Here is a 27,191-nt window from a genome sequence, read left to right as displayed (position 1 = left end):
GCCCGTGTGGCTCCAACTCACTAAATTCTGGCCTCCACAGTCAACTGGGTTGCATGTTGGGGATCCAGACAAAAAGAGAGAATCTTCGTTCCCCTCGAGGAGTCCAAGTTCTAATGAGGGAGCTAACAAAGCTGTGGTGAGACGGTCCATAACTGGGCGGCACTTTTGTGCTCTGTGAGGCCTTACACTAGGCTGTTCTCATCTTCTTATATGTCACCTCTGAACCTGGGGGGAGGAGGGAAGCTGCTGCCAAGGCCCGAGTGTGTGTCTGTCACAGCTTTCCTGTGATCCCTCTCAGGACCCCCAGGAGCCTCCATGAGCCAGCATCATCTGAGACCATCCTCCCCCACCAGCTTCCCATGCCCACTCCACCTGAGGCCAGCGGACGATGACAGTAATGAGATGAGTGTAGGTAGATTGCCTGACCATCCCCACCCCATCACAGTAGATTGGAATGCTTGGCTGTCACTCTTCAAAAGGTTCTCTATGCAGCTGCGCACCCCTTTATCCCCATCCCACTGCAATATCCTCCTCCAAAGCCAGCGGATCTTTCTCAGCTTTCTCTGGAAGGCCCACTGCACAGCGAACCAACTAGCTTTGACCACAATCCTTCTTTTTGCCTTCTTGCCCTCCTGCTGACGTGGCTGTCCTGGCCTCCACTGCCCCCTCGAGCACTGGCTGCACTTCCACTCCTTCCTGATGGGACGTGGGATCACTCCTCGCTCTCTTTGCCACGTCTAGCTTTCCCCTCCAACACGATCAATCATTTTTCCTCCTGAAGGCCCACTAGGTCCACATCAAGCAGTCAATGAAAATTCTGGTGGCTGCTGTCTGGGAACATCCAGGGCCTTCCACCCATATCCCGAGGCTTCCTCAAACCCATACCTCAAAGCTCTCTGACACTGATGCCAGTGACTGGATCTGACTCCTCAAATGCTGACATTCTCCCTCTGATCACAACTCGGCATCACTGCACTTTCCTCCCACCTTGCAAGTCCAAACTATTCTTCATCCTCGCTCTTCCTTCTTGGCTTCTTTCCAGGCCATCGCCCCCACCCTGGCTGGCCTCTCATCTCTTCCCCATCTTGTGCCATTGGTGAAACAGTTCAGATCTTTGCTGTCCTCCCTAATCTTGCCCTGCCAGGCCTCAGCCTGCTGCCTTACCTCTGCCTCAAATGCTGCTGAACGAAGCCGGAGAAAACCACAAACCAGTCCTGACTGGATTCTCATGACTGCAGGGCAATCCTCTTACATCTCCCTCATCGATTCCCTTTCCCTCTCCCCACAGCGGGCTTTCTAAGCTTTCCAAGCTCCTCCTTTGTCTCTCCCCAGCTGAGAATCCTGCCTTCTATTTCCCTGTTCTCTCTCATTCCACTCCTGTCTCATCCGCCGATCATTCCATTCTGGCTTCTCCAGCAGATTTCCTCTTCTATCCCTCCACTCTCACCCATCCTTAATTCCTCCCAGTCTACTAGCTTTTCTTTTCTCCCGCTGCTACAAACATCTCCACCATCTTTAAAAAAACCTCACTGGATCCCCACACCCTTGGTAGCTATGTGCTATCTCTCTCCCTCCTCTGTAGGCAAACGCCTTGAGAAGGCTGTCTACACCAGCTTCCACCACTTCCTCTCCTCTTAACTGCAGTCTGGCTCCCAAACTCTTAACTAAAAGTGCTCTCTCCAAAGCTACCAATAGGCTGGGCCCTTCGTTGTCCAACTTAATGTCTCGAAACTTTTTTTTTCCTGGGTCACATTTTGAGTTCTAAACGTTTCCCTCCCACACTTGACACAGATATGAGGGCTGCCACACACTACACACGTCCACGTATCATTTCTTTTTCTAGAGGTGAATCTTCCGTCCTACGTCCTTTGTAGCTGATCACAATATTCAAACGACTCAGAATAGTTCAGGCATTCAGTTACTCTTCGAACAATCTTGCTGTTACTGTGTGCAACGTTTTCTGGGTCCTGCTCATTTCGCTTCTCATCATTTCTTACGTCACAGTGGCATTTTACCCAGGCAGATGCCATTGCCCCGTTGCTGGGCATCATCTCAATTTCCAGTTCTTTGACCCCACACAAAGCGCTGCTGGAAATATTTTAGAATATGAAGGTTCTTTTCCTTTTTCCCTAAGCACCTTGGGAAGTAGACTTCATAGTGGTATTGCTGGGCCAAAGGATCTACAGTTTTATAACTCTGGGCACAATTCCAGATAATTCTCCAAAATGGTTGGAACCATTCACAATTCCACCAAGAGGCTATTAGTGCCCTCATTTTTCCACATCCCCTCCAACATTTGTCATTTTCTCCTATCATTTTTTGCAATTTGATAGGTGTGAGATCGTATCTCAAAGACTGTGTGTGTGTTTAAACTCTTACCTTCTGTCTTGGAATCAATACTGTGTATTGGTTCCAAGGCAGAAGAATGGTGAGGGCTAGGCAATGAGGGTCAAGTGACTTGCCCAGGGTCACTCAGCTGGAAAGTATCTGAGGCCAGATTTGAACCTAGGACCTCTTGTCTCTAGGCCTAGCTCTCAATCCACTGAGCTACCCAGCTGCCCCCTCAAAGTGTTTTTTTAAAAACGGGTGTCTTGGAAATGATACTATCTGTTCTAAGGCAGAAGAACAGTAAGGGCTAAACAATGAGGGTTAGGTGACTTGCCCAGGGTCATATGGCTAGTGTCTGAGGTCACATTTGGACACAGGACTTCCCATCTCCAGGACTGGCTCTATCCACTGAGTTACCCAAGCTATTCCTCAAAGTTGTTTTAATTTGCATTTCTTTAATCAATAATGATTTAGAGTATTTTTTCATAAGATTACACATAGCTTTGATCACTTATTAACTGGGGAATAACCCACATTCTTATAAAACTGACCAGGCTCTCTATGTATTTGAGCTATGAGGCCCTTATCCAACAACTGTCTATGAAATCTCCCCCATAATTTTCTGAATTCCTTTGAGTCTTGGCTACATTGGTCTTATTTGTACCAATCTGTTTAATCTAATGCAATCAAAATAACCCATTTCACATCTCTCAGTGTATTCAAAAATTCTCCTCTACAAGTGTAATGCCAGAGACATTCCATGCCCTTCTAATTTACTTGTGTCTCCCTTGTCTAGGCCACGTGCTCGTTTTGGCCAGATCTGGGGTGCAGTCGTCGAATTTCTGCCAGACAGCCTCCTAGTTTTCTGAACAATTTTTACCAAATAGTGAATTCTTCTCCTCAAAACGTAACTCTTGACATTTCTCAAGCACAAGGTGACTATAACCATTGACTGCGGCGTAATGTAGATCTATCTCTTCCACTCATCCACTCTTCTCTGTTTTAGCCAGCACCAGGTAACTTGGAGACCACCGTTTTATTGTTTAAAATCTGGTACTGCTAGAGCTCCTTCCTTTACATTTTTATGAATTTCTTTGATCTTCTTTAATTAAAAACAAAACAAAAACCCCCAACCCTTACGTTTTGTCTTAAAATGGACACTATCAGTCCAAGGCAGAAGAGTGGTACAGGCTAGGCAAATGTGGATATGTGGCTGTGGTCACATCTGAACTCAGGTCCTGTTGACTCCAGGACTAGTGCTCTGCCCACTGTGCTACCTAGATGCCTGTCCTCTGATATTCTTGACCATTTGTTCTTTCAAATGAATGATGATTTTTTCTAGTTCAATAATTCTTGGTAATTTAATTGGGATGGCACTGAGTAGATAAATTTAGGAAGAATTATCACTTGTATTTATTAGCTCAGCCTACCCATGAACAATTCCTATTTCCCCAAGTATTGATATCTACCTTTCTTTGTATAGAGCATTCCTTTACTGTCCTTTTTTTCCATTCTCCTCCTTCCTGACGTCTCTCTAGCTTTTAGCCCTGTCAGTTCCCCTCCTCTCCTCCACATTCTCTTCTCTCTAAGCACTCCCCTCTCCTGCCTCTCTTCCCCTCCCTCTCCTCTGTAGGACCCTCCACACCCTCTGATGGCGAGTGTCCCTCAGGGCTCTGCGCTGGGTCCTCTTTGGACGCTTCACTTGGGGATCTCAGCAGCTCCCACAGATCCGATGATCATCCCAACACAGATGGTTCTCCTCTCCCGTCTCAAGTCTTCAGTGGCACCTCCTCCTACACCTGGATAACTCAAGGCCATCCTGAACTCACCAGGTTCAAAACAGGATTATCTTTTTTCGCCAACCCTCCTCTCTTCCTACCTTCCTCGTTCAATGCCAAGGGCCCGTGCTACTCTTCTGCTGGGAACACAGCACTGAGGCTAAGGTGGAAGATAACCGAAGGGTACCCGCCTCCACCCTTCAGGCCCCTCAGTGCCGTTGTCTGCTCCTCCCGCTCTCACCGGCCTCCTACCCAATCTTTCTATGGCCTTTTTGCACTCTCTCCCAACACTTCCAGCGCCCCGGGGCAGGGCTTCATCTCCTCACACCAGATTATGGCAGCCTCTAAGTCTCTCTCCAGTCTGGTTCACCCTCCACGTGCCTGTCAAAGGGCTCTTCCTGGGGCAGAGCTCTGAGCCCGTCCCCAGAGTCTTCTGTCTCTAAAGCCTTTTATAGCCGGCCCTTCTTCCCACGTAGGGCACCTCTCCAGGCTTCCTCCACCTCAGCCTGTCCCTACGGCATCTCCCTGAACAAGACACTCCACCGCCTGACTGCGGGCCTCTCTGCTGGCCACCCCTAATGCCCGGAACGCCCTCCCTCCTCGGACTGACCTGCCGCCTTCCGTTAGGTCCCCTCTAAAACCTCACTTTCTGCAAGGCGGCTTTTGTGGCTCGGTGCAGGGGGCTCATTCCTTTCTCCAGGGCTCTTGCCATAAACCATGCTGCCTGCTGTGGGATCGCTCAAGCCCCCCCAGTGACCTGGGCAGCTCCGCGGAGTCACTTCCCTCTTATAGCTCTCCCTCGTTACCCCGGAGATCTCCAGAGCCAGTAAGACAGCAGTGAGCGTGCAAGGCAAGCCCCCCCCCCCCATGTAATCCTGGGTCTGCTTTCTAGCTGGGTCCTCCTTCCCCCCCCAAGGCCCAACCCCGATGGCAGCTCTTCCCAGGCTCACCAGCCCCAGGCTAAGCCTTAGGCCAGCTCCAGAGGAGGTCCGGAGATCATGTCTACAAGCCAGCTCCTTCTCTGGCCTTGGCCTGGAAGGAGGAGAAACTGGGCATCAACACACGCTAGGGACGAGCCCACAGACACGCCACCGCCCTGGGAGGGCGCTACAAGAAGTGGCGAACGGGTCGTCCTAGCGGAGGACTCAATGCCGAGGTCCCTCCTGGCTTCCCGGCAGGCCCAGCTCCAGCCCCCTGCTCCAGGAGGCCTCCCCAGAGCTGCGGGGCCCCATTAGATGGTGACTTCCCGAATCCTCGGTGCTCTGACCAGCGCCTGACACACAGCCAGCACGGGGCGGCCAACGGAACTGAGGGATGCGGCCGGCGGTCTACCTCGCTGAGATGATAAGACAGATACAAAGAAAGGGGGGGGGGAGGGGGGAGAGGGAGAAGGGGGGAGCCGGGCAATTCTGCAGAAGGCGTCAGGAGCTACCATGGAAACTAGAAAAAGAGACGGAACTTGAGCTGATTCTTGAAGGAAAGCTGCATTTCCCAGAAGCAGAGGGACAACTAGCCAACGTTCCAGGAGGCTGTGCAGGGAATGCTGTGCCTAGCCCAGAAGGTACGGGGGCGGGCCATGGGGAAGAGTGGAGGGTTAGAAGGGCGCCGGGAGTTGCAGAAGCAAGGGGCAGCTCAAAGGCGGTCCTGGGTTCAAGGTCCTGGGTCTCAGGAACCTCCTAACTGGGCCCCTGACGCCACCTTGGGGGGGGGGGGGGCCGGGAGTTCTAGAACGAGGTGGGGCCACAGCCCCGCCTCTAATTTCCGAAATCATTCGGGGAATACAAGCTGAGAAGGGCGGGCCTAATCCTGGCCCGTCGGAAGGTCTCCCTTGGGGTGGCCAGCCAGAGCGAGAAGAAGAGGCGAAAAGCCGGGAGCCACTCGGGAAGGAGCGAAAGGGCCCCAAACTGATCGGCTGGAAGGCACGAAGAGGGAGGGGCCAGCGCGAGGGGGAGGAGCCCAGTCGGCCACTCACCTGCTGGGTCCCGGAGGCCATGCCCGCCCTCCTTGTGGGCCAGGATCAGGCGTCAGATCTGGGCAGAGCTGCGGAGAACAAGGCGGACCATGAGAACGAGCCAGACCTCGCACCCACGCGCTCAGGGGGCCGAGCGGACAAGGGCCGAAACCAGGATGCCCGGCGCCCGGCTGCCCACAATCGCCGGCGAGGCGGGGCTCTCATTGTTCTCCTCTAAGAGCGAAGGAAAATGAGGAACACCGAGGACGGGCACCGGCCAAGGGGGGTCCGAGGCCGGCCCGGCCCCCCTCTAGGCTGTGAGCACCACAGGGGCGGCGGGAGCGGAATAAAAGGCTCCCGGGCCTGCGGGGACCTAGGCCACGGAGGCAAGCCCGAGGCGGCAGGCAGGAAGCAGGTAGGAGGTAACTCGGGGCGTGGCGGGCGGCGAGGGGGGGGGGGGCAGGTCCGGCCTATCAGAGCGTCCCGTCGCGCATGGGGCGTGGCCGTACGACTCCCTTCTGGGTCGCTCCCCCTTCCGCAGACATCCCCAGGGGTTCCGAAACCAGACACAGGCCTATTCCTGTCTTCCGTTCGCCCAACCCGGCCTACCCATCCTCGGCTCTCGGGTCTTACTCACCCCGTCCCGGGACACGGGGCCCTAGACTGAGTAGTAAATGAAGTCCGAGGGCAGCCAAAGCCGATTCAAGCACGTCCGCGACACAGGAGTCACGTGGAAGCGGAAGTGGCATTATGTACCTGCCTGAATTAATCCTTCCTCTTCCGGCCTCGCCTCTATCTCTCCGCCAATCATCTGAAGGCTCTGCCGCAGAGCCCGCCCGTCCCTGTTTCCATGGCCACCGCTTGGGGCGTGGCATCCGTAGAGGCCTCTGGGAAATGCAGTCCACTTTAGGAGGCAAGCTTCCTCCTGAAGGCTAGGATCGCCCCTGTGCGTGGAGGCTCCCGCCTGGTGAGCTGGGCGCACAGCCCGCGGAAGCAAGTGGCGCGGGTTGTGAAGGAGAGCTCCCAAGGGCTCCTAGCGCACCCGCGGCGGGGCTGCCGCGCACTCCAAGAGAGCCAGCTGGCTGCGTGGGCGGAGACGACCTTCTAATCCGCCCCGAATCCCTATTTAACCGAGCCGACCGCCCGGCGCCCGGTTTGGGAAGCTTCGGGATCGGCTCCCCACTCTTGCGTTTAGCCCTGTCAGCCCGCCTGTAGATGGACTGAGGAGAGCTCTGCGGAGGGAACTTCCGGCCTTAAAGTCTGTCTCAGCCTAGGAAAGAAGCCACGTGAGGTCCAACTCCAGACCGCCCTCAGCTCTCCAGGGCCGTTTCCCATCTGTCCCCTCCCCCCCCTCCCAGTCTGGACTCCTCACGGGCTGCTCTGGGAATATCTGCGAGCCTCTGCTTCGGGGCCCATTCATCCCTCCTCCGCGAGCAGTGCAAGATGAGTGACTTGTCCAAGGTCACACAGCTCTTAGCCTGACTGTCCTTGAGCTGGAATTCACACGATAACTTCACAACACGTTAAGGGCTGGACGTTTCCTTCGCAGATACCTAACGGAGAAATCAACCCCCAACAAGGAGCGTTTGCAGCCCCTGCTGACAAGGGTGCAGCTGGTTACAGGCACATGTGACACGATGTCCAGAAGATACAAGGGGTGCAGGGGCAGCGAGCAGTGAGGTCTGCGGAGAAGAACTGCAAGTCTCCCTTCTCATTCAAGCCCTGCGTGCAGGGAGGCAGTCCGAGGCCAGGGGGGAAGGTCCCTGCAGGGCTGCTGAAGCCCCTGTAGGGCAGACGATCAGGAAGGGTAGCCTGTCCAGGGGGTCTCTTTGTTTTAACCCATCTGGGAAGCAGTGCTGTGGATTGGTTCCGAGGTAGGAGAACGTGAGGTCCGCAGCAAGGAAGTGTCTGAGGGTGATTTGAACCCAGGACTTCCCACCTCTGGGCTGACTCACTGAGCTGCCCTCTGGGTTTCTTCTTGACATCTGAATGTGGATGATAGTTAATGGCTGAATGGTGGGAAGAGCGGGAATCAATCAATGCACAATTATGACGGGACTCAAGAGAGGACAGTGTAGGGGTGAACTGGTTCAGGAAGGAAGGAGTCAAGATGGAGAGAGAATTGTAGAGCCTGGAATGAAAGGTGAGGATGAAGCGTGCGGCTATGGAAGAAAAGGCAGGAGGAGAGCTGAAACGTCGAATTGCCTACGGTCAGCCGGGATTTCAGGGTTCTGGAGCAGGGAAGGGATACATTGGTGGATGAAGACAACATCAAAGGTGTGGCTATTTGTGTGGGATGAGGTTCGGGCGGAGAAGCTCAGGGTAGGTATGAGCAGGCGGAGAAACTGAGTGATTAGGGCCTTTGAGGGAGAACCAATATGGACACTGAAGTCCCTTAGAATACGGGGAGCTGTTGGGAAGGAAAGAAAAACTAATCCACACATCCAATTCCTTGAGGGGAGTAACTTGATGAGTCCATAGCCAGAGCGACCAGGATTCTGATTGGCTGGTGCATATGAATAGCATCCATCTCCAGGATTCTGATTGGCTGGTGCATATGAATAGCATCCATCTCCAAGGTTACAGAGTGAATTGGGAGAGCCTGGGGAGCAAGGAGCAGCGCGGAGTGAGGAAGAATGAACCAATATGAACCAAGGTGCAGCCAGTACTAGAAAGGGTGGCCAGAGAGGCTGTCATCAGGGGAAAACGAGGTTTCACTAAAAGCTAACAGGTGTAAGGAATGGTGGAGGAATTTGGTGAAACAAGTCTGTTGTCTACAACAGGGATTGCAGAGGGCATAATAGAAGGCCTGGGTGGAATCTGGACGAAACTTTGGGATGAGGGGGATGGGAATGGGGAATCAAGTGGCAGGGGGTGTGGAGTGAGCTTTGGATGTTGACCTACCAGAGTTGTTACTGGGAAGTGATGGGCATGACTACGTGTATGGTGATCGTTAATGGAAGGCACCACTCCTCTCTTCAAAGGGCAAGTGCAGCAGGAGGCAGGATGCCTGAAGGTGAAGGGAGGTTTGCTCCCTTTACATCGGACTTTCTCCATATCCCAGTTGGCATATGGAGCTGGAACAGGAGGTGGAAGATGCCTTTTGCTTGCAAGGCTCCATGCAGGGGCAAAGATGGTCATATATTGTTAATGGCACATTCTTAAGACCATATCCGTTTCTGATTTCAACAGAGAACTTGGCTGGTAGAACCACCTGCATGTGCCTTGTTATAGGGGGACAGAGATTGGGCAAAACTATGATCTTTCGGATCTGGGTTCTTGTAGACCAGGGCCAATTAAAATGGCAGAGGACAGAAACTGAAGGCTTAAACGTTGAGCAGAATTAGGGCCTATGAGTGAACACTTTGAGCAATGCTGATCACCGCCAAGGCTCATGACATTGCCCATTCTACTGTGGCCGGTGCTACCTGGGCCCTTATCATGGCAGTATACTATACCATCCCCTCTGCTATTCCTGATGTTGCACACCCACTGTAGGCGTTATGCTTTTTAGAAGACTTTACTAGCATTCCTACTAAACTCTCCCTCCAGTGTTATTTATATTAGCATTCTTTCTGAGGTCAGAATTAGTTTAAGATTATTTTAGTGGTTAAAGACAATCTAGAAAACTTGGAGGACCTTGCTCCTGAGGGGGTGGATATAGGAGGAGCATCATCTCTTTTCTGTATGCTGGGCTGGCTTCCCTTTGTGGGAAGAAGCAGCCATTCTGGGGATTATCAGAGCTTTGGAGTCCTTGGTACTTGAGGCATAGACCTTTTGGTCTACCTTACTGGGAATGGGTGTAAAAGTCTTTTCTGCAGAAAAATCTAGCAGATATGGCTGGCCATTGCCATGGTTAACGCAGAGAGGAAAGGGATAATATTTTGTCCTGAGTTGTATACTTGTCTTGACTGCATTTTCTAGTCCAAGGACTTTTCATTGCATTCATTCCCAAGCCAGACTCATTGGACTACCCCTAGCTAGACCTGGACCACAGTAATTCTAGAAGGGACAAATAGGAACATGGGAAAAGACTTCAAAGAGGCAGCTTTAGTTGAAGAAAAAACCTTCTAAAAAGCAGAAGTGTCGAAAATTGGAATGGGCTCACTATTGCTAGTAAGCCTTCAAGCAAAAGTTGGATGGCCTAAGTCCTGTAGATGTGGTAGACTGTTGTTCAAGTATTCTTTGGCTGTGATGGTGTCAGAGACGTCTTCTAGTTTCTGAGGCCTCCGTTCTGGATCTATCCTGCACACTACAGCAAGAGCTATCTTGTTGTCTGGTTCCTTACTGCCTTAATCACCCCCGAGGTTCTTACTTTGGTCTCTCCACTCCAGCTTGGCCAGGCTCATGACCATTCCTTGACTCTGTCATCTATAACACTCCTGCCAATTCAGCTACTCCACAAACCTTTGTGGAGTGTGCATCTGACTTCGTGGCCAGGCTTCTGACAATCATCTTTCCTTTTGTCCCCTTCTCTGTACCTCAGAGTTGGGATATGGCTTTGCCCTGGTACATGAAGAGTAGTCTTTGTTTTCATATTCACTGTGAAGCTGGGACCTCCTGAGGCCAATATCTGTATCTGTCTAACCCAGAAGTCTGGCCAAGGTTTTGCCTATAGGGAAAATCACTTAATTCAAGTATGGGTTGTCCAACTGGGTTATAATATTGGTGCTTGATATTGTCATAGAATTGAAAGGAATGATCATTTTATTTTGGACTTAAAGGCCTAGGATGGTCAGGATGTCAGCTGAATTGTCTTGGGATCCAGAGGTTCAATCTGAAGATTAGCCACTCCAGCTAAAATTATGAGTTCTGGGGCCAACCCTGAACATTGCTGGTATCATTTGATGTTGTTGTTCAGTCATTTCTGACTCTTTATGACCCCATTTGGTGTTTTCTTGATGAAGATACCAGAGGGGGCTACCATTTCCTTCTCCAGCTCATTTTATAGAGGAAGAAATTGAGGCAAACAGGGTTAAGTGACCTGCCCAGGGTCACACAGCTAGCAAGTTTCTGAGGTCAGATTTGAATTAAGGAAGACAAATCTTCCTAACTCCAGGCCGAGCACTCTTTCTGCAGTGTCACCCAGCAGCCCCTACATTTGAATGCTTAGGAATACTATTATACTCTAGTAAATGACAAAAGGGATGGTTGCTTGAAAACCGAGGAAGACATCTATGAACTGACTGAAGTAAGAATCATAATAATTTATATGCTAACAACTTTGAGAGACTTAAGAATTCTCATCACTGCAATGACCAATCACAATTCCAGAAGACCAATAATGAAACGTGCTACTCACTTCTTAACAGGCAGGGGATGGACTCACAAAGCAGAATAGACATACAATTATGGATGGGGCCCACTTTGAGAATTAGTTTTGTCCGACTAAATATTACAAGGGTTTTTCACTCCCTTTTTATAAGTAAGGAAGAATTGGGAGGAGAGAGAAAAATAAGTGTTTACTGATAAAAAGGACAGAATTTTATAAAAAGGTGAATTCGAATGTATCAAACTTTGATCTACTTCTTTAGAGGTACCCATATTGGGGACATCTAATTCAGCACAAACTGGGCCCAAGTATTTGCAAGATGGGAGACACCTCGTCAATGGTAATATCCTGACATCCCTTAACCCACCTAAAGAAGAGAGAGCAAAATAAGGTATGGATCCTATAGGGCCCTTCTTTTGGGACTATGAGAATTTATATCCCATACACAGTGGAAAGCATGAGGAAAGTCTAGGCTAGAAGATGATGTCCCCTAGAATTCAGTTTCCTACAGCTCCTAAAGTAGGGATGGGCAAATTTGCATCTTTTAATCTCTATGACAGCCCTTCCAGGAAATTATTATCTGTGGCCTGAGCCTATAAAAGGATTGAAGACAAAGTGAGATCAAAACAGATAAAGTCTTAGGCTGCCCCATAAGAGTGGTTGGAGAAGAAATATATCTAGGGTCAGCATTCACCAAAAACAAAAACAAAACAAAACAGAGAACCAAAAAAACCTAAGTTATCAGACTGAATATTATTTCAATATATTTGGAAAAGGCCTTTTCTCAAAAGCCACTGTGAGAAGGTAGAAAGTAATTTGAGAAGAGCCTACAGTTATTGATATAGCCATTAAGTTGAAACTGGTTAAAAAAAAAACCTTCACAGACAACTAAATCTATCGATCTTAACATATACCGATGAGTTTGGGGAAGAAGCCTGAGGAGTTGAAGAAGGAAAAGTTTTGGAATAGTAGATAGGGATTTGCTTTTACTGTGGGGTTTCCCTTTTGTTTGAATTCTTTAATTTTCAGCAGTCATACATCTGGCAATAATTCTTGGGTTAGATTTATGGCTTCTCAGTATTTATTACTTGGCATTTCCTAAGTTCCTGGGGCTAAAAGTCATTCCATATTTACTATACAGACAAATTTTCTTTTAGTTTAAAATAATGTAAAGTATTTGTCCTTTCTTTAATGATATCTCTCTCAAATATTCTTGACAGTATGAATTCTCTGATGATGAGTAAGTTGTGCTCTCAGCCGGAAGGCCATCTCACACTCATTACACTCATATGGTTTCTCCCCAGTATGGATTCTTTTATGTCGAGTAAGGTGTGTGCTCAAGCGGAAGGCCCTTCCACACTCATTACATTCATATCGCTTCTCTCCAGTATGAATTCTATGATGCCGATTTCGTTCTGTCCTTTGACTAAATGCCTTCCCACACACATTACATTCATATGGTTTCTCCCCAGTATGAATTATGTGATGTTGAGTAAGCTGCGTTCTCAAGCGGAAGGCCTTTCCACATTCATTACATTCAAAGGGTTTCTCGCCACTATGAATTGACAGATGTTCAGTAAGATGCGTCTTTTGTCGAAAGGCCTTCCCACACTCATTACATTCAAAGCGTTTCTCACCAGTATGAACTGTCTGATGTTCATTAAGGCGTGTCTTCAAGCGAAAGGCCTTCCCACATTCATTACATTCATAAGGTTTCTTTCCAGTATGAATTCTATGATGTCGAGTAAGCTGTGTACTCAGACGGAAGGCTTTCCCACAGTCATTACATTCATACGGCTTCTCACCAGTATGAATTCTATGATGTCGAATAAGATCTGCCCTCTGACTAAAGGCACTCTCACATTCATTGCACTCATACTGTTTTTTTCCAGTATGAACTGCCTGATGTTGAGCAAGTCCTGTGCTCTGACGGAAAGCCTTTCCACATTCATTACATTCATAAGGTTTTTCACCAGTATGAATTCTATAATGTTGTGTAAGAACTGCCCTCTGAACAAAGGTTTTCCCACACTCATTACACTTAAAACGTTTTTCTCCAGTATGAATTTTCTGATGTTGAGTAAGGTATGCATTCTTGCGGAAGGTCTTCCCACATTCATTACATTCATAAGGCTTCTCTCCACTATGGATTGTCTGATGTTCAACAAGCTGTGAATTCAGGCAGAAAGCCTTTCCACATTCATTGCATCCATAAGGTTTCTTTCCAGCATGAATTTTATGATGTTGGGTAAGTTCTATTTTTAGTCGGAAGGACTTTCCACATTCATTACATTCATAAGGTTTCTCTCCAGTATGAACAGTCAGATGCTGAGTTAGCTGAGAGTTCTGGCGGAAGGCTTTCCCACAGTCATTGCATTCATAAGGTTTTTCTCCAGAATGAATTCTGTAATGTTGAATAAGCTGTGATCTCAGGCGAAAGGCTTTTTTACACTCATTACACTCATAATGTTTCTCTCCAGTATGGATTGTCTGGTGTTGAGTAAGTCCTGTGCTCTGTCGGAAAGCTTTACCACATTCATTACATTCATAGGGCTTCTCCCCACTGTGGATTGTCTGATGGCGAATAAGCTGTGAACTGAGGCGGAAGACCTTTCCACATTCATTACATTTATAAGGTTTCTTTCCTGTATGAATATTATGATGCTGAGTAAGTTCTATTCTCAGACGGAAGGCCTTCCCACATTCACTACATTTGTAAGGTTTTTCTCCAGTATGAATTGTCTGATGTTGAATAAGTTGAGAGTTCTGGCGGAAAGTCTTTCCACATTCATTGCATTCATAAGGTTTCTCTCCAGTATGAATTCTATAATGTTGAATAAGCTGTGTTCTCAGGCGGAAGGCCTTCTCGCACTCATCACACTTATAATATTTTTCTCCAGTATGAATTGTCTGGTGTTGCATAAGACCAGTACTCTGGCGGAAAGCTTTCCCACACTGATTACATTCATAGGGCTTCTCCTCACTATGCATTGTCTGATGCTGAATAAGCTGTGAACTGAGGCGGAAGACCTTTCCACATTCATTACATCTATAAGGTTTCTTTCCTGTATGAATATTATGATGCTGAGTAAGTTCTATTCTCAGGCGGAAGGCCTTCCCACATTCACTACATTCATAAGGTTTCTCTCCAGTGTGAATTGTCTGGTGTTGAATAAGCTGGGAGTTCTGGCGGAATGTCTTCCCACATTCATTGCATTCATAAGGTTTCTCTCCAGTATGGATTCTATAATGTTGAATAAGTTGTGATCTCAGACGAAAGGCTTTTTTACATTCGTTACACTCATAATATTTCTCTCCAGAATGAATTGTCTGGTGTTGAGTAAGTCCAGTGCTCTGGCGGAAAGTCTTTCCACACACATTGCATTCATAAGGTTTCTCTCCAGTATGGATTCTATGATGTTGGATAAGACTGACCCTCTGGCTGAAGGTTTTATCACATTCATTACACTGATAACGTTTCACTTCGTTTTGTAACCTAAGGTTTTCACTGAGATATGAATTATACTTAAAGTATTTCCCATATTCATTATACTTGGAAAAGATCTTTGAATGTGATATCTTACATTTCCTTAATTCTTTAGATTGTTTCATGCCCTTTCTCTGTGTTTCATTTTTCCAAAGATTTGTTTTTAGGGCTATTTGTTGTGCCAAAAAAATGTGCCCTCGAGTGAAGCTTCTATAATATTTATTATATTTGTGGCTTCTAGATTTATTTTCAGGTTTCTTTTCTTTCTGGAAATGTCTTTTCTCATTGCTCTGATACTTCTCTAAAGTGGTACCCCAATGCCAGATTTTTTTTAATGTGAAGAAACAGAGATTCTTCTTTGTCCCACTTTCTGGAGAGAAATCTTTTACTGAAACGCCCAACTTGTAGAATGACTGCTTGGTTTCAGGAGTGGGTTCCCAATCTGAATGAGATAAAACCAAACAATGTTAATGTTCTCTGTTACTCTTGTTATATGGATACATGGTATTCTTTGTATTCCCCATCAGAAGCAATTATTTTCTAAACCTAAATGAGAATTCCCTCAGGCAGCCTGGGTTCTTCAGTTTGTCAAAGATTAGTGGAGCTCTGGGCCTTCCTTAGTCCATTCCACTTACTCTTCTTTTGAATCAGTACTAAAGATTTTAATAATTACTACTTTACAGTATGATTTTGGAAAGGTACCTCCATCCTTGTTCCTCCAATTTATTCATGCTATGACTTTTTCAATCTAGGTCATGTATTCCTTTGGAGCTTGTTAGAGTCTATGCTGTGAGATACCATTCTAATGGGAAACTTCAGTTGTCGAAGAGGTCAGAGGAGGACAGGTGCATAAATGCACTGGAAGTGGAGGTGTGAATCCATTTGCCATTCTGAAAGGCAATTTGGCACTACAGCCAGAAAGTGATTGAAATGGGTATAATCCTCTGCCTCATTGATTCTTCCACTTGGCTCATACCACAAAGAGATCAAAGAAAAAGCAGAAGGACAAACAAATTCAATATAATCACCTTTCTTTTAACATCGTTACATGAGTGGTAAATAAGGCAAGTATCAATCAACTGAGGAATGGATGAACAAATTATGGTATATGAGTGGACTGGTGATGAAAGATGGAGCAGTTAGCTGCTGCCTGACAGATGGGCTGAGGACTCAAGAGGCATTGGGAGACATTTGTCTTGAGACATGGCTGAAGCCTGGAAACATTTTGCTCAGCTATCTTTCTCTAAAGCTTGTTTCTCAATTACAGGGGAATTTGGGAGGAAAGGGAAGTAGGAATCATAAAGAGACAGACTGAGAGGGAAACACAGACAGGGATAGCTTTGAAACTTGAATTTATTATATTATTTTTAACAAACCCTGACCTTCTGTCTTAGGACTGATACTAAATATTGATTCCAAAGCAGAAGAATGGTAAGGCCTAGGAAATTGGGGTTAAGTGACTTGCCCAGGGTCATATTGCTAGGCAGTATCTGAGGCCAAATTTGAGCCTAGCACTTCCTGTCTCCAGCAACCTTGGTTTTTAAATCAAATGCTGAAAAAGGCAACAAGAACAAGTTAACAGAGGAAGAACCCCAAACACAAAAATGTAGCAGGATCTCATGGGTACTTTACATCTACACGATTAATTCTCTGAATGTGCCAAAGGTGCTAAGGAAGGCTACGGAAACAAAAAGTCTGCTTCCTTCAAAACTATTGGAAAAAAAGCTCAGAGAAGAGAGAGGACTGCTGTTCAGGTTGGATGGGAGGAAGGGAAAGCTGGTCAACTGTTATTCTGCATCTGCTTTGTCTGCCAAAGTGAATGAACCTTGGGCTAGAAAGGAGGACGATGAGGGTAATTAAAAGGGAAGTAATGCCTAGGACAGCCCCTAATGAGTTCAAGTCCCCTGGACCAGATGAATCAGCTCTCAGATATTGAACAATTGGCAGATGTGCTTACTGGGCCCAGGCAAGGACTTCTGAAATATCCCACTGAATCGGTGCTCATTACTCAACGCTGTTCTCCATTACCTGATGTCCAAGCCCTTATTTCCCAGCTCTCTGAAACCAAGCCCCACAAAGTTCCACTCTAAAGCTACCCACTCTTTTCCCTTTACCCTGTGACATATCTGGTCCATAGGTAAAGAAACTTACTTTCATTTAGCATTTTTTTCCTTTCCAAATCTTCCATCTTTTGGCTCTTCTGGCTGCTGCCTTTTCTAGTACTGGCTGCATTTTCACTCGTTTATCCCCATTTACTGACTGCGATAGGGGACTTGGAATATTTCTTGCTCCTTCTACCACCATAACTCAGTAATGGCTCTTCTTTGAGGTTCACTCAATCTACCTCTAATGTGCAATCCAAATTCTAGTAGCTTCTATTAACCAACCTCTAGGATGCACTCCCTCTTTCCTCAATGAGCATGGTACCTAGTTAACAGTCTTTCTAGCTTCTCCCCCACTCCCAACATCATACTAGGAGACTTTCAAACACGCAAAATGAGACTCCCTCTTCTCCTAGTTCCTCAATTTACATATTCCCCATGATATACTCTCCCCACCTCAGCTATATAACCATTGGGCACTCAAACACACCACTCCTAAGTGCTGAAATTCCCTTATCTGATCAGAATCTGCTGTCATTCTCCCTCTGCTTTGTAACCTCTAACATGGCTCTTCATCCTCACCCTGACTCCCAGTTCCTTGATTCCTTAGTTTTTTCCTGGATTATGAACTCTGCACTGACAGTAGTTTCCTCCCTTCTCCATCTTGACCCAAGAGTTTAACAGTTCAACTCAACACAGTCCTCTTCTCTTGAATCCCTTGCCCCACCAAACCTTAGCCCAGGATTACTTCCATCATCTTCTATCTTCCTTCCTACTCACATCCTGCCAATCAAACCTGGGAAAAATACAAAATCATGCTTACTGGATTGACTACAAATTTGTATTACATAATCTCAATAGAGCCCTCAGTACAGTACTGCAATGCTTTTAACCCTCCTTAATTGACTCCCATTTTCAGATCTCTTCAACCCTTTCTCTTCCCTTTATCTTCTTAGCTAAGAACCTTGCCTCATATTTCACTGAAAAAAAAAATGGAGATGATTAAAAGCTTCCCCTTTTCCTATTACCCAAGTTTCTCCCATCTTCACATGAAGAGGTGGCCCTTCAGCTTGCCCAAGTAAAGCCCTTTAAGAGGATAGGCAATCCCATTACATCCTGTCTTCTCTAGAAGACTATTATCCTAACTCTCTTTTACTTTTAATCACTGCCTGTGTAGGGACGACTTTCCTGGAGCCTGTAAACATGCCCTTTTAGCTTTCATCTTTGAACATCTCTGATCTGATCTGTCCTGTCAGCTATCTCCCATATCCCTCCAATTTTGGTTGGTGACACTTGAGAATGTCATCTACCATAGGTGGCTCTACTTCCTTCCTTCTCATGAACTTAATTTTAACTCTGTAGTCTGGCGTCTGGCTTCTGGCCTCAACATTCCTCTAAGGATGGGTACTGTTATAATGGCCAGATCTAAGGCCTCTTCTTAATCCTCATCCTTCTTGACCTCTCGGTAGCCTTTGAAACTGTCAATATCTTTCTTCTTGATACTCTCTTCCCTCTAGGTTCCTAAGACATTGCCCTCTCCTGGTCTTTGTGACTGCGAAAATATGGTTTTTCAAGACTGTGAATTGCCAAACTGTGAAGGTTTTGGCCAAACTATAAAGATAATTTTTAGTGTCTTGATTTTTTATTAAAAATAAGTGGTCGCCATGGGAAAATTCCCAAATATGAAAATACCTAAGTCAGCTGGGTTTTTATGGAGATTTTAATTAATACAAATGAAGGAATTAAGGGAAGGGAGAGAGACTGAGTAAGAGGAAATAGTAGGAAAGGCCTAGGCCTTAAGGCTTAGAGCCTTAAGAGAGACTAGTCAGTCTTTTATCCAGTCACCACAAGATTTTTCCCAAGCAAAACTCCAGTCCTTCACCGAAATCCTCAACTCCTGAACTGAGTTCAGAGACCCAGCTCCTCTAACTAACTCCAACCTCCACAGCAAACTCCCAAACTGAACTACGAACTCCAACTAGTCTGAACTCCAAGTAACTCAATTTCAAACTCTCCTTCCTTTTAAAGAAATTTTTCTCTTGTGTCACCTCCCCTAAATTTTCACATCTACCAATCACAGTAGACGTTTTCCCCAGAACTGACCATTCTTAGTTCACATCTTTTGTTATCACCTTCTCTGATTAGACTAAAACTTCATACCTCTTTGCTAAGCTTGACCTTTGTAAGTTGCTTGACCTTTTAGTGATTAACCTTTATAGGTACTTAGCACCCTTTTATATTAGATCTAAAAATAGACCTAGCTTAAGGTTCTAGCTTTACTATAAATATGAGTTGGGGACTTTTCATTGTTCAGTAAGGAGTTTACAATTTTATCTTCCCCTAAGGCACTGTCATGAGTAGGGTGGAGTAATTTTAAAATTCCCAATACATTCCTGATCAAGTACCTTCATTTGTTACAATAGGGGAATAGCTTAACCAAATCTTCTAAGGTATAGTCTGAGAAATTTTAAGATTCACATCTTCCTCCTTCCTGCAGACTGATCCTCTTTCCAGGTGACTGCCAATAAATGAGGGTGCCCCTGGGGGCTCTGTCCTCCCCATCCTTTCTTATTCTTCCATAGTCATCAGAGTCCATCATTAACTCTTTGTTGAGAACTTCTCCAATCCATTTATTCAGCCTTAATCTCTCTCCAGCCTAAAGATTGACATCTCCAACTGCCTGAGGGACATCTCCAATCGGATTTCTTATAGTCAATCTCAACCTGTCCAGAGCTGAGCTTCCCCTCTCCCTCCCTTCGAAGTCACTGACAGGGGCATTTCCATTCTTGCTGGCTCATAACCTAGCTGTCATCTCTGCCTCTTCACTGGGCCATTCCTCATATTTGATTTATTGCTAAGGCCTGTCAATTCTGCCTTCACATCACCTCTCATATAGGTCTCCTTCTCTCTTCTGACGCTGCCCCCATGCAAGTGCTGGCTCTCATAGCCTCACACCTGGACTCTTTGGTTCCACTTCCAAAAGTCTCTCCCTACTAGGGCCCATCCTCCATTCAGTTGCCAAATTGATCTTAAAAGTGCAGGTTTAAGAGTTAGCTCAGTGGATAGTCAGGCCCAGAGACAGGAGCTCCCGAGTTCAAATCTGGCCTCAGACATTTCCTAGCTGTGTGACTTTGAGCAAGTCACTTAACCCCAAGTGCCTAGCCCTTAATTGTTCTTCTGCCTTAGAATGGATAATTAGCATCAAAATCTGAGATGGAAGGTAAGACTTAAAAAAAAGTACAGGTTTGACCATGTCACTCTTGTATTCCATCAGCTCCCTATCACTTCTAGGATCCAATCTAAAATCCTCGGACAGTTTACACTTCCCTATATACTCTGATCAAGTGACACTGGCCTCTTGCTGTTCCCAAAACAAGGCATTCTCAGTGGCTGTCTCTGGGGCCTCAAATGCTCTCCCTTCTCATCTCTGTCTCCTAACTTCACTATCTCAGCTAAAATCCCCCCTTCTAAAGAAGTCTTTCTACATCCCCCTTAATGCTACTGCCCAAGTTCTTATTTATCCTGTATATAGCTGGCTTTGTATTTATTTGTCTGCAGCATTTCTGTCATTGGACTGTAGCTAGTTGGGAGTAGGGACTGGTTCTTATCTCTTTTTATATCCCCAGTACTGATCACAGTGCTTGGTACATAGTTGGAGCTTAATAAATGCTTTCTGACTGAGATATGGGTTGGAAAATGATAAATGCTGTCCTAATTTTAAAAGAAGTGAACGGAGCCTGCAAACTATGGGACCGTGAGCTTGCTTCTGACCTGCAAAGAGAACCTGACACCCCAGATGTGGCCCGATGAAGGCTGGGTACAAGGAGACCCTCATCTCCCCCTTCTCAACTCTCAGCTTCCCACTGCGAACTCATTTTAAGCTTGTGGTCCACTTAAAGCCCCAGATCATTCCCAAAGATCTTTTGATATCAGGGAAGCAGCTGCTTGTGTGGGTGCTCATTTCTGGGTACCTTGGAAGGAGTGTCCGGAGGGGGGAAACCACAATGGCCGAGAGCCTGAAGGTCCTGCCATCAAACAATTGAACAAAATTACTGGGGATATTTAGTGGGAAGAGAAGATCTGGGACAAGAGATGATGCCACAGTCGTTGCCAGACTGAAAGACACACATACACTAAAGAGAGATGAATTAAACGTGTTCTGTTCAGTCCCTGGAGGCAGACCTAGGAACAATGGGTACATGTTGGAAGGAGGAATATGAAGGCTCGTCATGACAAAAACCTCCCACACAATTCCAGTCATCCTCTAATAGGATTGGGGATGCTGAGAAGTCCTGGGAGAAGCCAGGTGAGGCTGCTCACCACCAGGCTGACCACTTGGCCATGGTGGCTCTCAGGCCTGCATGGCCTCCTCCACTTGGCTGGTGAAACCAGCAGAGCAGCAGGAAGAGGGACAGGAGGAGGAAGAGCAAGTCCTGTGCCCTGCTGAGGCATCTCCTCTGACCCTGGAGGAGCAGGAGAGGGGAAAGGTGTTGGGCCACTGGGTTGTCGATGTCAAGAGGAGTCTCCAGGAGGAGCTAATGCCACAGTCTCAGCTCTTCTCCCAACGCCCGGCAACCAACACATGACATGTCTGTTCAGAGTTTGACCAGTGCTTGCCTAGACTATCCAAGTGAACTGTCTTTTACAAGGACCCACTCACCTGGACAGCAACTTCTCTGGATTCCTCCAGGCATCCAGGGGGCTTCCCTTCGCTCCAACTGGGAGATGACATCTGGCTTGGAAACTGCAAGTCCTGTTCAGTGGAAAAGGGAAATCATTGGGGATGGAGGCCCTCAGAATGGAACCCTACTCTTCTCTTTTTGGGGAAAAAAGGCATGTTAGTTAAGGCCCAGACAGTACTACCACTGACCTTGGAAACAGGCTCGGAGGATTGTGTCTAAGAGAGTGGGAAAATAGGTCACATAGTAGAACTGGGGTCAGAAAAAGTCATTTCCTATTTCCTTGGACCTGCTAAGGAGAGAACTTTTCACATTCTCGACTAGTTGCCCTTGTATTACAGAGGACAGAGAATGGAGAGACAACCTCAGAACCGATAAATTCAGATTCCAGATTTCAAACATTTCAAGATATCTTGTCTCGTAGAAAGAAAGAAAAGGGTCAGGATTTATTACAATATCTCCTGGGCCAGAGCGTCGCATGGAGTCTCAGACCAAGATGGGGGCGAGGGTTAATGAAGAGTTTAAAGGGAGACACTTGTCTCCGGCACGCTCTTAACAATCTAGATTTATCCCACCATGTTCCTCTCTCGGGCTTTTGCTTGCTTTGCTGCCAGAAGCAGCCCCTATTTTATCTCTTTTTACTGTGGGAACTGAGCGTAGCTCATTAAAGATATCAGGCAACAAATAAAATTTGGACTAGAGTCTGGCCTTCTGGAGCCAGGGAGGAGATTTCTCTCTGCCTTCACATCATTATCCTCAAGGTTATGCTGTTCTCTCCAACTGACCTCTTCAGGAAGAGAGGAGAGAGACTTGGTCCTCCACAGTGTGGGCTTAAAAAAAATACTGTGGCTGGGGGACTCCATTTCCCAGCATTCTTTACTCTTCCCGGGGTTCCCTTGTCTTGTGTCCTTGTGTTGTGTCTTGGCTTGGGTTTGTTTATAAATTTGCTGAAACCCACCCTGTGGGGCTTTTGGGCTTTGGTTCAAGCGAGGCAGGTTGCTGGGTCTCTGGCTCTGCTCTGCTCACTCAGCTGCAGGAACCTCTTTTCTCTCTCACTTTGTTGTTATTAAATCCTATCCATTTAAATACTTGGAGTATTCATTCATTCATTCATTCATTTTTAGTCTCACAGCAGAACAGGATGAATAATTTCTAGTCTCTTCATTCCATGCAGAACTTGTCCACCATTAAAGATAACCCTGAGCATTTACTAAGGAAGAGCCTAGTCTCCTCACCCCTACCATCCCAACAGGTAGAGCTGGTACCCTTACCCAGGCAGACCAGATTCCCATAGTTTTCTAGCATCACATCTCTGTACAACTCTTTCTGAGAAGGGGTTAGGCACCGCCATTCTGTTCGGGTGAACTCCACGGCAACATCCTTGAACGTCACCAATTCCTGAAACAGAGAATATATTCGTGCTCAATCATGGACCAGCCCCAATCAGAAATGGCTCGAAGGCGCAGCTTAGTTAGTACCCAGGAATTGGAGGGCGCGCTTCCGAGGGACATTCAGAATCTGGCGTTTGATGTCAATTATACGAGCACCTACTGGGTGGCTGAAATGTTCTAGACCCTGAAGGACACAACCAACATGTATGAAGTGTTTCCTCTATGTCAAGTGTTGGCTTAAGTGCTCAGTGGTAGAAAACGATCCCTACCTCCGGGATTTTATATTCAAATGGCCAAGCCAACAACAGGGGCCCATTTTGTTCTAGAGGGTTTCACCCAGAACCATTTGGTTATGGGTCACACAGCTAGTATCTGATACGGATTTAAACTTGGGTCTCTCTGACCTTAGGTCTGGTGCTCTATTCCCTGTGTCACCCGATGCATCAAGTCATTGATGCGGGAATGAAATAAATCTACAAAAATCAGTATTTCTGTAGGAGGAAATGAGAGGTTTCAATCAAAATGATGACAAAATGCACCCAAGAGGGAGGAGGCAACAAGCCTACACATACCAAGGACTTGCCCAAATGCGAAACCCTCCCTAAAGAAACAGAAAGAATGGAGAGGATCCTTTGCTCCAGTAATACGATGAAACCAGCAATACTAGCTAACGCACTTCGGAGTCGGTGCCCACTCAAGCAGCTCCCATTCTATCAGACAATTTGGGAAGAAAAAATAAACCGATCTCCTCTTCCTGCTCCCGTGGTCCATCATCCACCTCCCAACAGTCACTTTCTCATGCGGATCAGACATTCCACTCTGCCTGGCCGCCCATTCTCCGTCTCTGGCTGGAGAAGCAGCCTTCTCTCCCGAATGTGTGGGTGCGCTCAGGAGCTCTGTCGGAGGCCAGGTCCTCTTTCTGTGCCCTTGTCCAGGCCGTTACTTTCTCATCTTTAGGCTGAGGATCCCAGATGTGTCTCTCCCAAAGCCCAGGCCTGTGCCAACACCTCCCTACGGAGCGTTTCAATCTGGAGGTCTCGAAACTTGGCATGTCCAGGGGAGGCCTTTTGACTCTGCCCCTCCTTCCAAGCATCTTTAGTTCTGTGGAAGGCGCCCCATTCTGACGCCCCCCCTCTTATCTCCTCTCTAACCACTCGCCAAATGTCAGCTTTTCCAGCCCCTCCATCTCACATCTGGCCCTCTCCTAGCCAGGCCCTGGCCATGGCTTAGGGCACCACTCTAAGCATCTGCGAGCCTGGCCTCTCCTCTCCGATCTGTCCTCTGCCGCTGCTGAGGCGATTCCCCAAGATTCTTCTCCCCCATCGACGCCAGGGCTCGCCGTTACCTCAAGGGGGAGACGTGTCTCCCGCCAGCCAGGCGGACTTCAGACCCAGCTCGGCCCAGGCCCCCTCTTTCGGAGTCCTCCTTCCTTGGGGCAGGGGCTTGTCTTGTAGTGCCAGCAGCGCCTGGCACACGGGCGGAGCTCAGGGAGGTGCAGAGCCCAGGCAGTCATGGAAGCCCTCCAAGTGGTAGGAGGAGACTGGCACCAATGGTAGGGAAGGAAGGGAGGGCCGCATGGCGTGGGGCCGAAATGCTGGAGAGAACACGATTCGGGGCTTGCTCTGTGCCAGGTGCTGCCCAGTGCCGTTTCTTCTCTTTTCGTTCATTTCTTTTAAGCCCTCCCCTTCCATCTTGGAGTCAATACCGTGTACTGGCTCCAGGGCAGAAGAGTGGTCAGGGCTGGGCCATGGGGGCCAAGTGACTCGCCCAGGGTCACCCAGCTGGGAAGGGTCGGAGGCCACATTGGAACCCAGGACCTCCCGTCTCTAGGCCCGGCTCTCCATCCCCTCAGCCACCCAGCTGCCCCCGAATGCTGTTTCTGAACAGTGCAGCATTTCTGGGGTGGGGAGGTAAGCCAGGCCTGGGACTCAAAGAATATCCTCTAACACAGAAGCAGGAGCAAAGCTCTGGAGGCTAGAAAAATGGACCCCAGTTTTGCTCTTAAGACCGTCTACAGCCCCCAACATAAGCCTGCCCCTCCCCTTCTACAAAGGAGGAGAAGAGGGTCTGGCTGCAGGGGCTTATGCCGGGAGTGGGCAGGGGTGCCCCATGTGACCAGAGGGCCGGCACACATTTCTGCCTGCTGGATGGGCGAGCTGAGGCGGATCTTCTTGGCCCCCCGAGTTTCTGTGGCTGCCCTCTGCCGTCCAGGCCCTGCCCTTGGTGGCACGTGCGGGTGGAAGATAGGGTGACTGAACCCTGGTGCCAGGGCAGGGATCCCAGAACAAGGCGGGGACACTAGTTCTGCCCCTCTCTTGGCCCACTGCAGCATCTCCTGAACCTCCAACGGGCGGCCCCAGGGGTGTGGCTCAGCCCCGGAGTGGACGAGTTGGGGAGCCCTGAAAGACTTCCAGGCCCCGGCCTCAGCCGTCTCTGAAGCCCTGGACTAACAGAACCCCTCGAAAGCGCGAGCGGCCCAGAGCCTCTTTCCAGAGCTGGGCAGAACCCAGCGGTAACAGCAGTGTCAGTCAAGGAGGCGGGAAGAACGGGCAAGCCAAAAGGAACCCCCCAGACAGCCCTTCTGGAGGCGGACACCCAAGAAACAAGCCGGGCAAGAGAACCACTCGGCCCCGACCGCTCTATTAGGAAAGCGTCAGAGCTCAAACATGCTCACAATTTAGCGGAAGGCTCAAAGGAAAACCCGACCCTGGAACAAGCTTATTCCCGGAAGAGTTGAACCGACAGTGAAAGGAGAGCAAAAGAGGAAAACCTGGAAAAGAAACGAGAGCCAAAGAAGCAACTGGAGGCTCCCCAGCTGGTCCCGGCCATCAGGCGGCTGGAACAAGGCGGAACCCGCCCTGTAGGACACCCCGAGCCACAAACCCGAGGGAACACGAGATACCGGGGAGAGAGGAGGCCAAAGGCAAACCCCGAGAAACATAAGAGTCTGCCAGGACTGAGAGCGCTCCTCGGGTCTCTATTTACCGTCGGTCTCCGCCCCCAACTTAAGGTACCGGCTCCCAGGCAGAACAGTGAGGGCAAATCACGTGCCCGGGGTCACTCCGTGCCTGAGGCCTCTTTTGAACCCAGGACCTCTCGCCTCCAGGAATGGCTCTCTATCCACCCGGCCACCTGGCTGCCCGGACAGCATTCTTAGCAAGGGCAAACCGTCACTCACCTGCGGCGTCGTGGCAGCCGGCGGCACAGGGATCATGCTTTCCTTTGGACGAGGAGCAAATGGTCCGAAGGCAGAGCTGCCCAAGAAACGGTGCCGGCCCGGCCCGGCGCGGCGCTGCAGATCCCTGCCCCGAGGGCTAGAAGGCCCCTCTGCAGGGCTCTTCCCACAATGCCTCTCTCCGAAGCAGAAATGGGCCGAGACCTACGCCGGGGCCGGAGGGGAGGGCTGGGAGACAGGCACAAAAGGGTCCCAGGGCAAACGCCTGACAGCGTGGCACGCAGCTGGGGCAGCCTTTCTGTGGAGTGTCCCGAGAGGAGCGACGTGGACGGGAAACGGAGGTCTCCTCGTGCCTCCCGGCTTCCTTCGAGGCCCCTCCTAGCCTTTAGGGGCTTCGGCACTCCGGCTGCACCCGCAGCGGCGCGCACCTCCTAGGCCGTGGCCCTGTCACCTTTGCCCCCCCCCCCCCACCTGACTGCAGAGGCACAGCAGACGCCTGACCTGCCGGGTGCCCGGGGCTCACAGCGGGGGCGGGGCACAGCCCCCGAGCAGGACCCGGTCCCGGCTGGGGGTCCTGGGGGCGGGCCCCGGGGCTTGGGGGGACGGAAGAGCCCTGGAGCCCGCACTGCGCACGCGCGGCTGTCAAAGCGGGTCAGGCTCTCTCCTCCTCCCTGGTCCCGTCCAGCTGCCCTGCCTTGGCTCCTGGCTTCCCTCACCCTGCCTGGGAGGGCGGAACTCTGGGCAACGGCTGCTCCAGGCCGTTCCGAACGCCCACTCCGGAGCACCGGGAGAGCCCGGAAGATGCAGAAGTGAGGAACTACCCTCCTGACTTAGTCCTGCCCCTTTCCGGCCGCGCCCCTTTCTCTCCACCAATCCCCTGAAGACTCCTTTCTCCGGCCCCCGCCCGTCTCCGTTTCTATGGCCACTGCGGCGGAGCCTTGCTTGTGGGCCGACCCTGGAGGCTGCAGAGACTTCTGGGAAATGGAGTTTTTCTGCTTGGGAGAGGTCTGGAGATGCCTCAGAGCTGC

The 27,191-nt window shown here is 48.8% G+C and overlaps 1 protein-coding gene across 6 annotated transcripts in view; it reads right to left on the bottom strand.

Annotated features, from left to right (window-relative positions):
- The window catches only part of LOC100616929 (zinc finger protein 420-like), a 35,101-nt gene extending 8,102 nt beyond the window's left edge, over positions 1 to 26,999 (bottom strand). Inside the window, exons 1-4 of one of the 6 annotated variants that reach the window (XM_007490133.3) lie at positions 26,167 to 26,999; positions 22,869 to 22,995; positions 21,579 to 21,671; positions 10,093 to 15,258 (exon numbers count right to left, since the gene is read on the bottom strand). In XM_007490133.3, coding sequence (XP_007490195.1) covers positions 12,533 to 15,258; positions 21,579 to 21,671; positions 22,869 to 22,995; positions 26,167 to 26,202 — 2,982 coding nt within the window. In that variant the 5' untranslated portion in view covers positions 26,203 to 26,999 and the 3' untranslated portion in view covers positions 10,093 to 12,532. Of the gene's footprint in view, positions 1 to 21; positions 5,451 to 6,078; positions 6,498 to 6,694; positions 15,259 to 21,578; positions 21,672 to 22,868; positions 22,996 to 26,166 lie in introns of those variants that run through there. The other 5 variants (XM_056821238.1, XM_007490131.2, XM_007490132.3 and 2 more) reach the window with 5 other exon arrangements.
- Between the last annotated feature and the right edge of the window lie 192 nt (positions 27,000 to 27,191).

Source organism: Monodelphis domestica, chromosome 3 (assembly GCF_027887165.1).
Source record: "Monodelphis domestica isolate mMonDom1 chromosome 3, mMonDom1.pri, whole genome shotgun sequence".
Classification (NCBI taxonomy): Eukaryota; Metazoa; Chordata; class Mammalia; order Didelphimorphia; family Didelphidae; genus Monodelphis; species Monodelphis domestica.
This window is presented reverse-complemented; position numbering and strand designations above follow the sequence as displayed.